General features: G+C 37.4%; 1 protein-coding gene and 1 long non-coding RNA gene across 3 annotated transcripts; both read left to right on the forward strand.

Annotated features, from left to right (window-relative positions):
* Positions 1–5,208: 5,208 nt before the first annotated feature.
* On the forward strand, positions 5,209–9,976 carry LOC107561088 (uncharacterized). 2 transcript variants are annotated; one of them, XM_016245437.1, is made up of 3 exons: positions 5,209–5,299; positions 8,207–8,372; positions 8,646–9,976. In XM_016245437.1, exons 1-3 carry the CDS (start codon positions 5,210–5,212, stop codon positions 9,002–9,004), a joined length of 615 nt encoding a protein of 204 aa, XP_016100923.1. In that variant the 5' UTR covers position 5,209; the 3' UTR covers positions 9,005–9,976. The 2 variants fall into 2 exon arrangements, 1 of the variants encoding a protein (XP_016100923.1); XR_001605799.1 differs by lacking the exon at positions 5,209–5,299 and adding an exon at positions 7,624–7,676.
* An 818-nt stretch (positions 9,977–10,794) lies between these two features.
* Positions 10,795–15,704, forward strand: LOC107561094 (uncharacterized). Its single transcript, XR_001605804.1, has 3 exons — positions 10,795–10,940; positions 15,336–15,475; positions 15,576–15,704. It is a non-coding gene; the product is annotated as an uncharacterized lncRNA (long non-coding RNA).
* Positions 15,705–15,907: the final 203 nt, after the last annotated feature.

Below are 15,907 nucleotides of genomic sequence, written 5' to 3' on the forward strand. Positions count from 1 at the left end.
CACATGGAGCAGCATTAATTACACAGAGCCGTTGTTTACTGACAAGCTGCGCAAAATATGATCGTGGTTTTGCGCAGCTCGTCAGTGAACAACGGCTCTGTGTAGTTAATGCTGCTCCATGTGAAAGCCACGTGATGGAGATTTACCGCTGATTACAGAACCGGCTTTACTGATAAGATGCGCATTAAATATCGCATGCGATTTATCGTGCAGCCCTAGTTTACATAATTTCAGAAATGTGAAAAGGTCCATTGTTCATTTGTATGTCTACATGAGCAAGTGATTTTGTTGCATAGTCGATGGAGTCTTGCTTAAATTTTATGTATATGCATGAACATAATCCATTATAGCTGATATGTCATGTAATTTTTCAGTTATTCTTATTTATTTAGCTAGTTTTTTTATATAAATGCATTTAAAAGTATTAAATGTTATGTTCTGATACCTGCAGATACCGTGTAGACAGCTCATCAGATTTAGTGACTAGTTATAAAATCTGTAAAATAATGTAAATTAGATGAACAAATAAACAGATGAAGAAATTAAATTACTTCCAAATGCATCTGAGGGTAAAAACTGAAAAGTTTGTATTTTTTTGAAAGTTACACATACAGATAACAAAGTTGTTAAAACGATCCCATTCACACAGATCATTGAATCTTCATTTTGCAAAGAAATAATACATGCCTATAGACTGTACAAGATGCACGTTGCACTTTTCAAAACATTTACTCACCCTCAAGTTGTTCCAATCCTGTATAAATTTCTTTCTTCTGCTGAACTCGAAGGAAGATATTTTGAAGAAAGTTTTTTGGTGAACTATACTTTAAGGCCCCCAAAGATGCTGATCAGAATCAGAATCAGAATGAGCTTTATTGCCAGGTATGTTTACACATATACGAGGAATTTGTGTTCGTGACAGAAGCTTCCACAGTGCAACAGAATGACAGTGACAGAACAAAAAAACTGATAATAAAAAATTAATAAAAAATAGAACAAGTAAATAAGGAATAAAAAGATACAAGGGCTGGACGATATGGCCAAAATTGATATCACAATATATTTTTTAATTTCGGTCGATACAATATAATTCCGATATCTATATGAACACTATTAAAAAAGCCTCAAAAACAGCCAAGAACGGCCACAACAGATGTCTGTACCTACAAACTTATGAAAAATTAATTTGCCAACTCTATGAAACCTACTCCTATAAAACTATATTTTAGGAAAAAAATGGCGCAAATAAATACATGTTCACCTTTTATTGGTATTTAGCCTTCATACAAACAAGAAATGTGAAATCACTGTCAAATAAATCTCAGACTCTCCTTATTAATATTGTAGGTCGGTATAAGATTACCTAAACAGTGATCAGAGAGCCCCAAAGCTGCTCGTGGAACAGAGTGATATGTATTCTTTATTGTGGTGTAACAGTGAACAGTGAACTGTCTGTATTTTGTCAGTTAACAGGAGAGATTTGCTTTATTAAAGTCCCCAAGAATGATTAAAACAGAGTCCGGGTGTTATTGTTCTGTCTCTGTGATCTGATCAGCGAGTTTCTGTAAAGCGGAGCTCACGTGTGCTTGCGGAGGAATGTAGACACTGACAAGAATGAATGAGCAAAACTGGAGTAGAGAGCACTATGAATTGTTCGTCACGAGCACAGTAACTGAAATGTAAAACTGTTAAAAGAAAAGGCTCAATAAACTAGCACACATTTAATACACTACGCATCAATATCTCTTCACTTTGTGCTTTGAACTTCTCTATGCTGCGCGCTGTGACTCTGTGTTGCTTCAAGCTTTGAGCCGCTCTGTATTTGTAGCCTTTAGTATCATAATACTTTTGCGCAATGAAAGATTATTAATAGCCTTAGGCCTACCAGATTTAGCCCTACACTTATTCACTTTTATTTGTTACCCACTAAACAATGTATTTTTTTTCACTAAATGTTTAGGATTTTATAAAACTATTGTGCACTTATGATTTTTCTAGAGTAACTTTTGCTACTGAATTATCCATTAACCTAGTTTATAATATTATTTTTGTCAGATTTTGATTATATATATTTTTTTGTTATGTTTTCTTTATAATGAAGCTGTCTATATTTAGTAGATTGTGTGTAACATACAAAAGAGTGATGATCGACCTACACATTGAGGTATAGAAATTCTAAACTCATTTATAAAAACTGCGCTGGTATCGGATCGATATCCCCTATATCGATACCCCTGACCATTTAACACATAAATTGTTAAATCCGATCAACAAAAGAGACAATTTTAGAGCTCCCTGTCCAGCAGAAGGATGGCAGATCCACACTCGCTTGACATGGGCATGACTTCAGGACACCTCCCCTTTCCTCCCTGCATTCCAAAAAAAGGGACACAAACTTACACAGACGATTCATAAGACAATCATTTGAAAGTATCGGAGCAGAACAGATTTGCTTGCTTGCTTTCGCCTGTCGCCATGTTAAGACCACTTCAACTTGTGCTCACACGCTTACCATCAAAGCGATCGGTCATCTAAAACTCAAACAATTCAGTGAAACTTCGCAATCGTCAAAGAACTCTGAGTCTTGCAAACTCAGACTGTAGCAAACTGCTCAAGCTTCTGGCATCATCAAGAGACCAACCAATCCAACGAGGGGTCTTCCAAAAGGACGTCATCCAAACGTCACCTCAGTAACCAATCAGCAACGGGGTTCCCTCAGCAACCATCCAGGAAGCCCGTGTCAGCAACGTCATCTCAACTTTTCAGCTGTCAACCAAGCAGAATGCAAGTAAACGAACAAAATCGTATCTCTGCTGAACTGGTGTCGAGCTACTTTAAGCAGTAAACATAAGCTAAAATTCTCTGCTTTGTGAATTCTCTCAGGTGAATTTAAATCACGCGTGAAAACGAGTTAGAACTTTAAAACTTCATGCAACCCCGTCAACTCTCATTCTAAAGAAACTGTATGTTTGTGTGTATGTGTGTTTTAGCTTAGTTTTGATGTAATCTAGAATAGCCAATAAAATTCATGTTTCATTTATAAAGAATCATTGTTTGGTGTCATATAATTTTAAGGTTAAAACTGTTGCCAAGATCCTTGTTACCTTGCTCAAAATTAATAAGATTACCATTTTGTTCATGTGTCGTTGGCCACGAGTTAATATGAACAGAATCGTTAATATATACGGACGTTAACGTCTCGCTGGACGAGTCGTTGATTTAAAGTGTAAACTATAAGATTTGAATTCAGCTTTAATCAGGTTGACTCAGAATTTTCAGATTTGAGTCCTTTTAAAACCTGAATGAATTAATAATAATTAATTCCCTTACAAAGTAGTTAATTTCATTACAGCGATCAGTGAAAGACCACATAGTGATTGGATAAGGATGTCAGATTTGAATTCAGCTTTAATCAGGTTGACTCAGAATTTTCAGATTTGAGTCCTTTTAAAACCTGAATGAATTAATAATAATTAATTCCCTTACAAAGTAGTTAATTTCATTACAGCGATCAGTGAAAGACCACATAGTGATTGGATCAGTCTTTGATCCATGAAATGCTGACATCCTTATCCTTCCACAAATGATAAGTTTGAGGAAGACTAAGGCATTTCCTGCCTGGGGGTTACTGTATGTTAATGTTAACCCCTCCCTCCACAAGAGGTAGTGTTATGTTAAAACAAAAAGCATCCTTTGTTGTCCACATGCCTGATCTCATCAGAACATACAGTGGGTACGGAAAGTATTCAGACCCCCTTAAATTCCACTTGTTGTGTGGAAAGGAGTCTTGCCATCTTGACCGCTGTTCACTACATTGTGTATTTTCTGGTAATCAAATGAACACGCAGAACATGAGGATTTGTATTTAAATAGTCTTTTTGCAGTTTAATATTCACAGATACTAGTCTATATCGTGATTTGATTTAAGTGTACTGACCTGTTTTTTATTTATTCATCAAAATATGACAGATTCCGCGAAATTCCGCATTATAGGCCTACAGTAAATTCCCTTTTTATGACTGGATTCCGCGCTTCCATCCGTTTTTTCTGCATCGCGGAAATCATAGGGTCCTACTAATGTAGCAAAGGAGTATTATAAGCTTATTGTGAGAGTAAAAGATGGGGACATTGTTTATTTACTTTATAGCATTGCGTCTCTGTAGTGTTAAATCACCATTCAACAGAATTAAGCCACCAGCTCACTGCAGTCTATTGGATTGCAGAAAGATACTAACTTTTTATCTGCTATGTTACTGACTGTAGTACTGACACACTATGCTGACTTAGGAAATGTGATGTGACCAATGTGATAAGCATGAGTTCCGGGACACGGCGTGGCTGGTATAAACACAAGCATTGACTGCCGCGATCAGCTCCGGTGCGCCACAGATCCATGCAGTGATGCATAGATCAGCTCTAAGATCAGCTGTTAAAAATGTACCATCCATTCATCATATCATCATGCAAAACTAAGAATTAGAATCATTTTAATGGAACAATCAAAAATAGGTGCGGGTGGGTAGGTGGATAATTTGTAGCAGCGGACTCTAAGTGTGAAGTTTGAGCTCATCCGCGTATTTCTACACTACAGTGACCTGGGTTGCCAGTAGCAAACAATAGAGCGTTCTGCTGGACAAACTAAGTAATTACACCATTTTGAAGAATTTCATGTTATGTTCTGGAAAAAAAAAAAAAACTACGGCGGCATATCTGCGGCATATTCTCCGATACAGATATATCTGCAACAGAATCATATCAGCCGATAAAATCGTCAAAATTATATATCGGTCTGGCTCTAATCATAAGTTCTACTGGAATTCATTTAAGAGGTGTTTACAAGACACAATTGTCAAATCAAACAAACAAACAGCTTGGCTGTTCATTTACAATGGCAGTTTGGGGGTCTGAAAATGCTAACTTTTGAAAACAGGTGTCAAAGTGCAAATTCCAAAGTTTACACGCTACAAAAATACAAATTTGTGAAAACAGTTACATCATGCGCATGTGTATTAAGTGTTCAGTCTATAGGCACATAGTGTTTCTTTACAACGTGACATTGCCATCTACTGGCTTGTCAGCAAAATGCTAAGAAAAATTCTGGTTTTAGTACAATGTCGTTGTGTGAATGTACCATAATTTACTTTTGTTCTCCAAATGTCCCAATTGATTTTCATCACTTTCATCACTCAATGTTTTCATTTTAGGCCTGATGAAAGTGAAAGAAGAACAAGATCTGAATGAAGTGGAGGAGAAGCATCAGGATCAGAAAGATCATGATGTCACCACTGGAGAAAAATCAGTGAGTTTCTCAAAAACTGTAAAGACTTTGTCACATAGAGGAAGCCTTAAGGATCACATGATAATTCATGCGGGAATAAAGCCTTTCACCGGCTCTATGTGTGGAAAGAGTTTCACACAGAAAAAACAACTCAATGAACATGCATATATTCACACCTCAGAAAATTATTTCACTTGCTTTCAGTGTGGAAAGACTTTGTCACGTAAAGAAACCCTTAAGAATCACATGCGAATTCATGCTGGAATAAAGCCTTTTACCTGCTCTCAGTGGGGAAAGAGTTTCACACAGAAAAAAAGAACTTAATGAGCATGTGCATATTCACACCTCAGAAAAGCCTTTCACCTTCTCTCAATGTGGAAAGAGTTTTCAGGAGTTACTAAATCTACAGTAAATTTTGTCAGTTAAAATCTTTTTTGAATTATGGATTAGTTAAATTGATAAGCATTAAGCATTTCTCAAAAAAAATCAAAATTTACTTCTGGAGAAAACATCTATAAATTACTAAAAAAATGTGTAAATGACTTGCAGCTACGGCTGCCAAACAAAAACTGTAAAATTAAAGTAAAATATCTTAATTGAAATAAAGTGCAAAAACAATAATTTTACAGTAATTTTCATTAAAGGTCTTACAGAAAAAAAATATTTTACAGATTTTTCCTTGTTTCGATTATGATATTTTACTTTAATTTTACGTTTTTTGTTTGGCAGCCATAGGACTTTTTTTAAGAGTGTAAAACCCTTATTTTGCAGATTTTTTCTTGTTTCAATTACGATAATTTATTTGAATTTCATGATTTTTGTTTGGCATTTTTTACAGGACTTTTTTTTACAGTGTAAAACCCTTATTTTTACAGATTTTTCCTAGATTATTACAATGAAAGCACTAAATGTTCTACAGAGAAACACTTATTTTACAAATCATTACAATCAAAAACCTTCAATATAGTGTCAAAGCATGCTCAAGATGATTAACCGTTTTATTTGGAAGACAAAATACAAAGTCTGTACAAATGCCCTATAAAATAAAATTTTTACAGAAATACAGCACAATTACATTTAAAGGGGTTCTATTATGCTCTTTTACAAAGTCTTGATTTTGTTTTGGGGTGTACTAGAACATGCTTTCATGCTTGGTGGTTCGAAAAACCATATTCGAAAATTATATTTTTCACATAATTTACATTATTAAAATACCTTTCTCCCCAGCCTGGTACAAACGGCTCGATTAGTTCCGGCTTTGATGAAGGCCGCCTTCCGAAAAACAAAATGTGTTGTGATTGGTTAGCTGTCCCAGTGCGTTGTGATTGGCGAACAGCTTAGACTGTGTTTCAGTTCTGCCAGCAGCAGCACACAATAGCAAATTGGGGTTATAATGCTCAGGAACAGAGTTAAAAAATAAATTGTAACCACTGTTTCCTGACATCATCCGCTTTCGGAAGCCCAAATAAAGACGTTTGGGCACGGAGGTGAAAAAAACAGCATTTCAGGCGGTCGCACACCGGACAAGAAGCCCAGCGTCGCGCCACGTCTTTAAAATTCAAATACATTATTTTCTATGAGTGTAGGCACACCGGCGGCGCCGTTCAGTGTCTGTTCGCAGCGCCCAGCTACATCATGTTGTACTTGTAAGAATTGTTCTAGACATGCCGAAAATTTTACGCTCCAGCACAGCAGCTCTTCTTCTTTGTTTTCTCTGATGCACTAACTCTGCAGCACATCTATTCACTTCCAGCCTTCATGAATAATTATATATCAATTATAAATGATTAAATACAAGATTAATAGTAGTTATTAAGATTGATGTCGTTTGGAATTGGTAAAATGTGCTTGGAAAAAAATATGATCAGAATATCAACTTGCATAATAATTATGCATGCACTGTATGTTTTTCCTCTTCTGCTGTCGAGGTAATGCAAGGAATGCTGTGAGTGGTTGTCAAGGCAGCCAATCAGAATTTAGCAGCCTCATCTCTGATTGGCTGGAATTATGGCATATTGTAACGCTAGGTTGTGTTGAGCAAGCGAGCTGTTGGCATTTAGAGAGCACTGAGGGCTGGCAGCCTGGCATCAAGGGAGCAAGCTAGTGAAACGTTGCACGAGCAAAAGAGAAGGTCTGCACACATCCAAAAACTTATTTTAAATGCAAAATTGATTTTTGTGCGGTCTAAATAGTTTTTTCTTTGCGAAACAAAGGTTTTCTCCACAAAACTCAGATCGCGCGTGCAAAATGCACTTTTGTGCGCTCAAAATATGATCTTTCGCACGCAGAATTGTGGCAGAGATCTAAGCCTATACGGTACCTGCGCCATTGGCAATTGGCGTATAGTGGGACGTGTTGGATTGAAAATAACTTCCAAAGTCATTCAAGAATCATTGCTGTAAGTGCATATATGTATCTGTGTGTGTTTATTGTACGTTTTATGCAGTATGATATGCAAAATTATGTCTGTCAACGTATTCGCTGCTCACTGTTTGTGTTTAAAAATTTGCATTAATTGAATAGCCTACTAACTAGCCAACCATGTAACCACTCCGTCACTATCTTAAATACAGCTAAACTAAGATAAACTACTGAACAGAATGGTATATATACTGTTGTAAGTTAATTATATGGCTTACACCTAAACAACTGTAACGTTATAGCTTAGTGGAAGTGATTGTGGCGTTACTGATTAAAATGAACTAAAATGGATGACATAATTAAATGTGGTGTTTTTATTGGCAAAACAGGTAGTGTGAAACATATTGTAAAACACCACATTTGATATTTTGTCCTGCTTCTACCCTGTTTCTCAGTTCAGATTATTACATTTGAGTGACATTTTATATTATATATATATATATATATATATATATATATATATATATATATATATATAAACTGGTTTCTTCTATCCTGCTCCTACAGATGCATCAATCAATATTGTTAGTTTCGGAAAAACCCCTGGTGCCACAGTGCACCTCATGTTGCACTATGTATCACTGCAGTTTATGCCCTGCTCTGAAGCCAACCACCCTGAAAAAAATCAAGCAACACTGGGAAGGCCATTTAAAAAAGGCAATTGTTTTCCAAGGTAGGTTAATTACTCTATTTTACTGTAATTGTAGCTTACTTATAGAGGCTCAAACACAGTCATACATAATTGTCCTGACATTAAGCATTACAGTGTGCTGCTCTGAAACAATTTGTGCTGTCAAAACCACTATTTAAATAAAGACTTCAAAGTTACTGTACCTAATTGTCATCATCTGACTATTGATTGATTTTTCAAGATTTACTGAGTATTGATTTATATTAATGCTTTGGTATTGTTGGTCTTGATTTTCATACTGTGCTTTATCTACAGACAAGAGATTATGTCGTTGCCATTTGCCCTGCAGAAATGAGGCTCATTACCATTGCCCCAATTGCAGCAAAACTGTTCTCAGGAGATATGTTATGGAAACTCACCTTCAGATATGCTCATCATCAGATGTACCCATCCAACCTTCTTCATCCTCTTTGGCTTCACAACCCTTTAAAACAACACCTGCACTGGTTCCTTTGTCATTTGTAACTCCACCTGCACTGGTTCCCCTGACTGCAGGGACACCTGCACTGGTTACTTTGCCCACAACGACACCTGCACTGGCTCTTCTGTCATCTGCATTGACACCTGCACTGTCTCCACTACATCCTGCAACGACACCTGCCCCGGTTCCTTAGTCCCCAACGACAACTGGGCTAGTTCCTTTGGCCGCAGTGACACCTGCACTGGTTCCTCTGTCCGCAACAACAAAAAGCAAAACTGTGATTAAATGCCCACATTGTTCAGTCACTGTGATAAAAAAGAACTTGGTAATCCACATTAACAGAAAACATACTGACCATTCAAGCGATATTACAATGAAATCACATCTTTCTAGTGTGTGTATTGACTCCTCAAATGGACTGTCGGCAGTTCAAAGAAGTGGTCATGGTTTCTCTGTACCAGTTCATGTACAGAGAAAGACGTGGGGCAAAGCTCATTATGTTAGGTGTGAGTTGGAGGAATGTCGCCAATACCAGCTACTTGCTCACTGGAGTGGACACACGTTTAGTCTTTGTGAACATCTTCATTCACTGGATTATTGTTCTGAAACAGCATTTGAGGAGCACTTGGAATCAAGTGTCCTTGATGAGATGGTGAAGCTCAGATTCATAGGAGAAGCAAAGAAGGCAATTTGTTTGAAGAGGCAAAAATTTGCACAGGCAGCTCATGTCCCATTTTCAGTGTTGGTGGCATTAGGTAAATCTCAAGAGCAAATCACCCTCTCCATACATGAGCCAATTATTCATCACTACAATCGCCTTGGAAGAGTAATGGTCACATAAAAATCCTCTGCTGGTACTTGGCACTGCCCATGTGCAAAGCCCAGAATGTCTTGCCCTCACAAAAATATTACCAAATGGCACTTATTTCAAACAAATAAGAGCTTATTCACAACAGAGAAAGCTACTAAATCGAGTGACACCTTGTGTCCACAGCACTCAGATGAGCACATCGACACTCCTCCAATTGACCTTCAAAGCACTGTGGAAAATAATGTGACGAGTCGGCTGCCTCCCCCTAATGATCATCATCACCCTGTCCCTTAATCGCCACCCTTCGCCAGGCTCCCGACAGGAGTGGGTGCGTGAGAGAGGAGGGGAACTGAAATAGCCAGGGCTGGCGGCGTGTGATGGGGCACACCTGAACCGAATGGAGCCTCATCACCGCCGCTGTTTAAATGCCGAGTGCACCTCTCCTCGGGAGACCGGCCTCTTCCCCGTGCATGCACGTTAGTGTCCTTGTGGGTCCAGGAAGGGTGCGTAGAGGGACTCCCGTGCCGCTAGAGTCCGGACAAGAACCGCACGCGTTACACGGCCGTCGGGCCAGGATGACAGGCCGTCCAGTCCCTTCAAGCGTCGTGGGCCGAGAGAGAAGGATGAAGCTGCTGAACGAAGTCGCCCCACGGGACCAAGAGGGGAGCACGTGCGGCCGCCGGACTCCACCCCTTACCTGGCCCCTTCCTTCTCGAACACTGCCCCACCTTAACTAACCCGACGAGGACACCAGATCCCCTGTTTATTTTGGACACTTTATTCCCTTTTCTGGACACTTTGTTATATTATTTTGTTAATAAAAGCCTCTCCGAGGCCTGACGCCACACCAACTGTGTCTGTTGTGTGCTCCTCCCGTGACTATATATATATATATATATACATATATACATACAGTGGTGTGAAAAAGTGTTGGCCCCCTTCCTGATTTCTTATTTTTTTGCATGTTTGCATGTTTTTAATGTTTCAGATAATCAAACAAATTTAAATATTACACGAAGATAATGCAAGTAAATACAAAATGCAGTTTTTAAATGATGATTTCATTTATTAAGGGAAAATAGCTGTCCAAACCTACGTGGCCCTACGTGAAAAATGAATTGTATATATATATATATATATATAACAAAAATAAAATTCCAGATAATCTCCCAGAAGCAGCAGCCAGATCAAAGACATTTCCATCAAGGTATCTTCCAGTGGAGAACTTGTATGATCTGCGATGGTGAAATTGCACTTGATGAGCCAGCACTAATTACTGCGAAAGCTAAAATTGTAACCATGGAAAGTGTCATTGATGGTAAATTCCAGAGGTGTTAAGTCATTGTTTTGCAAGTGACAAGTAAGTCTCGAGTCTTTGCATTCAATTCTCGAGTCGAGTCCCGAGTCAAGACAGGCAAGTCCAAGTCAAGTTGCAAGTCCTCAACTTTTAGCTTCAAGTCTTAAACAAGTCATTAGTGCTTTTTTCCCAAATTAGTGTCTCAGAATTAATTACCATATCAAACTTATAGTAATTTATATCAGGAAGGCAGGTAGAATATGTTTGACATAGTTCCATTTCATGTGAGAGAGGTGCCTTTAGTAAAACTACTCAAGTTCAATTTAGGGATTGTGCCAAAATAAGACAAGCAGTGAAAAAAATATATATATTTAATTGGTAACAAAATAGCTAAGACAACATAATTTCATTGAAATACAGCTGCAACATAGGCTACTTTGCATGTGTGCATAAGAATAAGAATATATGCTTCTAGGTGTTATATCGAAGCCAATTAGCCATTTTTTGGAACCTCAAAGAAACAAATTTAAAAACGTGAGCGGAAACGCAAAAAGAACTGCTTTGAAAGAATTAGAAGAAATAACTGCTACCATACTTTACAAGTGAGAGGAAACATGCAATATGGATGGAGACAAACTCATGAAGACAATATTTTAAAAATGCTGTGCTGTCACCCTTTATATCTAAGAGTAACAAAGACAAAATAATTTTATAGAAAAAAATTTTGGATGTTAAATGTTAAGTTCATAATATGCATTTGATCGCTAAATTTAGGGGCTATAAGTGCACTATAGGCCTACAGACTGATTTACAACACGCAAATTCATTCATTTATCCTGAAAGAAATGAAAGTGCCATGAGTGAAGAGGGAGAAAAATTTTGTATATTTTATAGTTATATATTCAATGCTCATTTTGTGAAAGAAAAACTTAAAATTATATTTTAAATGATCACTAGGCCTATTGCCGCTTGTCCACTTCAGTCATAAGGCCTAATGTGCATTTTCCCCCCTTCAAATTATAGCTAAATGGTTTGCAGTGATTAATTTTAAATCTAGATTAAATCAAGGTTTATCTAATAATTCTGTAGCACCAAACTTTTAAAAATAAGCAGGTTTACATTTTAACCCATCATTTTGATCCTGGATTTAAGTTATAGCCTATTTAAAATTAACTTTAATCCTGTTGCACCATAACTTTAAACTCAGATTTAAATCTCGATTGTGGATTAACTTTAAATTTAATGGAGGTTTAAATAAAACAAAATGCACATGCAATTAAAATATGTAACTGATTGAACAAAAAAAGTGGAGATCTGACAAAAAAAGGTCTCATTAGAAATAAAAATTAAAGCACATCGAGTTGGCAGTGCGAGGTTCGTGGCGGGATGACCGTGATGCGGATCCATCACTCATAGTGCACCTCAGTGTTGGACAAACAAAGAAGCGGTCACGGTGATGATGAGGCGAGCACCAGTGATCGCGGCCGCGCCTCTCGTTTCTCATGCCTGCTCCGTGTGTCTGCTGGGCAGTGGTGGAAAGAGTACTGAAAAAATATACTCAAGTAAAAGTACCATTACCTTCCAAAAAATGTAGTGTGAGTAGAGTAAAAGTACTTGTCCAAAAAACTACTAGAGTAAGAAGAGTAAAACGGTAGCCTATTTAAAAGTACTCATGAGTATTGAGTAGTGAGTACTGAGCTGTGGATTCTACCCCCTCATAATAAACGCTGTACACCGCAATTCATACATTTAAAAAAACGTTGTACATTCTGTAATTCACATTATCTTATTTGCCATAAAGAATGAAGAATATCTATCATCCAGCAGTTTTAATTTTGACTGCTAACTCTTTAAAATACATCAAAACAGCACGGAAACAGTATTCAGTTGAAGAAAAGATGAAAGTTATTCTCAGTACAATCATCCCCATTTAAATAATAAAGTTTGAAAAAATAGATTTAAAATCATGTGTCAGGCCACTGAGACAGCATGCTGTTGTTGCACATAAAATAATAATGTTTAGAACAGTGCAAATACAAACACCATTAGAAAATTCATTAGAAAGTTCAGCATCACACAATGATATGGGTTAAAATGAGAGCCAATTTCTCTCCAAAACGGTGCCAGTTTTAGCGTTTTGCAATAAAGAAATAAAAATAACTAAACTTGATAATTTATGTTACAATTTTAACATAAATGCACATTGTTCTAGAAGGATGGCAAATTCATGCCATACCTTTTACACATTTACTCGAATTGTTAATATATTTTCACAGCGCGCATCACGCACTCAAACTCATCAAAAGTCAACAAGTTCAACAAGCAACGAAGACTTATCCAAGTGACTGCTGCAGAATGCACGCGAGAGAGAGACTCGCAAGTGAGTGGGAATTTACCGAACGTGGCACTTGCGGGAGTTAACAGTGTATGTAATACCCAAGTAGGTATAACTGCAGACTGGAGATCTCCAAAATGGGGACGTGAATTCCAAAAGTGGGAAGAACCTCCAAAATGGGGCGAGGTCTCCTCTTGCAAAGACTTTCAACATTTGCTCTGGCTCCAGCCAATTGTTATTGACTTACATTTCAAAATAAAACTTTATAAATGTAACATTGTTTCTAGTTCATCTAAAATAAAATATGCTATATAAGTAAATATTCTCCGTGAGAGCAGATCCCAAAGCTCGTGGCCAGTGGTGTTCGGACTGCAGTTTGAACTTGTATGGTCCAACGACGGTAGCCAGTGATCCGGTAAGGATTCTCGCATGTTGCTGTCTTTCCTTTTATGCAGCACAACAATATTAAATTAAATAAATTTTTTTGTGTTTTACCTCTTTTATTCATCTGACTCCAAAAATGAAAAGGGTTAGGAGAGTTGTTTGTTACTCATTAAATTTAGGTGAGTAAATTTAGGATCATTCCGTTTTACTCATGATTTTTTATTTACTCGTTCATTAGGAATCTATGTCGCTTAGGATGCCTCACGGCGGCTGCTATGCGTGGGCTCCACGATTACAAACTCGCCAGTTTGATCCTTATTCAGAGGTTTGTGGCTAATACTATTTAATATACTTTAAATAGTAGGTTTGTTTAGCCCCCTACAGTTACCCATGTAATGCTCAAACATTAATCAGCGGTTCTTCTAGACCCTTAGTCTAGACCCCGATAGTTAGTATAACCACGTTAGGTTTAGGGGTTAGCATTTTTTGTAGCATAATGTAGGAAATCAACACTTTAATTGACACAACCAATAAAATCTTTAGAATCAGCTGTGGGGCAGAGTTTGCACTGAAGTGGATTGGGGAAAAAATTGTGCATGCGTGTCATGTGCCTGTCTGTCAATGGGAGGAAGCCACGCCCTATTTTGGAGCTCCCACCCCGTTTTGGAGTTCTCTCCCCCATTTGGAGATCTCCGGGCTGCAGCTATACCCTTCTCGTAATACCCGTAACCTCACACCAAATTTCAGGCCGTGTAGATAGGCAAGCATATATACAAATCATTTAGTAAGCAGAAATCCAAAATTTACCTTAACATATTAAGTTAGAGGAAGATGCAACAGAATTGATGCTTGAAGAATGCGCTTCCAGCAGCCATGATAAACAGTTGGCGGTTAAAGTTTTCTATGCACAATTTGATTTGACAAAAGTCACGAGACCTATTACTCTCTATTCAATCACATTGATGGATAAAAATAAAATTAAAATAAGCATGTAACGACCACAAATGGAGGAACATAGCAGAGTAAAAGTACCGATACATCACTTAAAATGTACTCAAGTAAAAGTAAAAGTACACAATTTTTAAACTACTCAAAAAAGTACAATTACTGATAAAAACTACTTAATTACTGTAACGTGTGTATTTGTAATCCATTACTTCACACCCCTGCTGTTGGGCGGTGATCAAACGGGCATGGCAGCGCTTTTCATGAGCGGAGATATCTACTAGACGAATCATGTAATTTTTTTCTTATTTTGTCGTAAATTATGCTATTACTCCATTAATTTATACTAGCATATAATGTATAGGCTATCCAGCGCTCCCTGAACGCAGTCTCTGGCTTTTTGCCAGTCAAGTGCAAGCACGCAGGGTAATAGTAATAACGACTCTGATCTGATCATAAAGTCTTTCCGAGTCACAGGGCTCAAGTCCAAGTCAAGTCTCGAGTCATTGCTGTCAAAGTCTAAGTCGAGTCTCAAGTCTTCTTTAATTATGTCGAGTCGAGTCGAGTCGCAAGTTATCAAATTTGGGACTCGAGTCTGAGTCAAGAGTCCACACCCCTGGTAAATTCAATTTTCAAATATATACTTTCATTATTCAGATTAAAAGAAACCGCTCAGAACTAAGCAAAACATTTGTTTATGTTTCTGCTTTATAAAAGGATGTATCATAATCGTTTATTTTTACTCTTTTTAGGCATCTCTACTTACACCAGAAGATGCCTAGGGTGTAATATGATATATAGGTTCCAGGAATGGCAGGATGGTCTCCACAATTTTGATGATCATGTGCTTTTGAGTCTCAAACTTTGTCTGTATCTAAGTCACAGTTTTCAGGTTTGTCTTTATTATGTAGTGTTTTATAACTAATGTACCCATCCAATAAAGAAGCCATTCAGAGAATTTAATTTACCCATTCCCATTATGTCTTTTCCAGAACCACGTATCAGTTTCCAGGGCTATAGACACTTTGGAGGGCTTACGGGGAGTAAAACACCCCAACAGAGACACCATACTCCATGGGTACTGTCATTTCGAGGCCTTGACAGATACCGACAACAAATATTCTTGTGTTAACTGTGGTTACCATCCCCCCGTGGTTATTATGGATTTGCACAAGAAGGGTGTTTTTAGCATATCAGGTAAGAGTTTGTTTGCTATAATAATCAAAGTAACAACGTAAATGTACCCATATATATATATATATATATATGTGTGTAACTATATATATATATATATATATATATATATATGTGTGTATCTATATAT

This window comes from Sinocyclocheilus grahami, unplaced genomic scaffold (assembly GCF_001515645.1).
Source record: "Sinocyclocheilus grahami isolate Dianchi unplaced genomic scaffold, SAMN03320097.WGS_v1.1 scaffold757.1, whole genome shotgun sequence".
Lineage (NCBI taxonomy): Eukaryota > Metazoa > Chordata > Actinopteri > Cypriniformes > Cyprinidae > Sinocyclocheilus > Sinocyclocheilus grahami.

Bases quoted from the DNA above. Each gene is read 5' to 3' on its own strand.
- LOC107561088 (XM_016245437.1), top strand. From the start codon at position 5,210: ATGAAAGTGAAAGAAGAACAAGATCTGAATGAAGTGGAGGAGAAGCAT. The intron at 5,300-8,206 runs GTGAGTTTCTCA...CTGCTCCTACAG, and splicing joins TCACCACTGGAGAAAAATCA to ATGCATCAATCAATATTGTT. The intron at 8,373-8,645 runs GTAGGTTAATTA...CTTTATCTACAG, and splicing joins AAAGGCAATTGTTTTCCAAG to ACAAGAGATTATGTCGTTGC.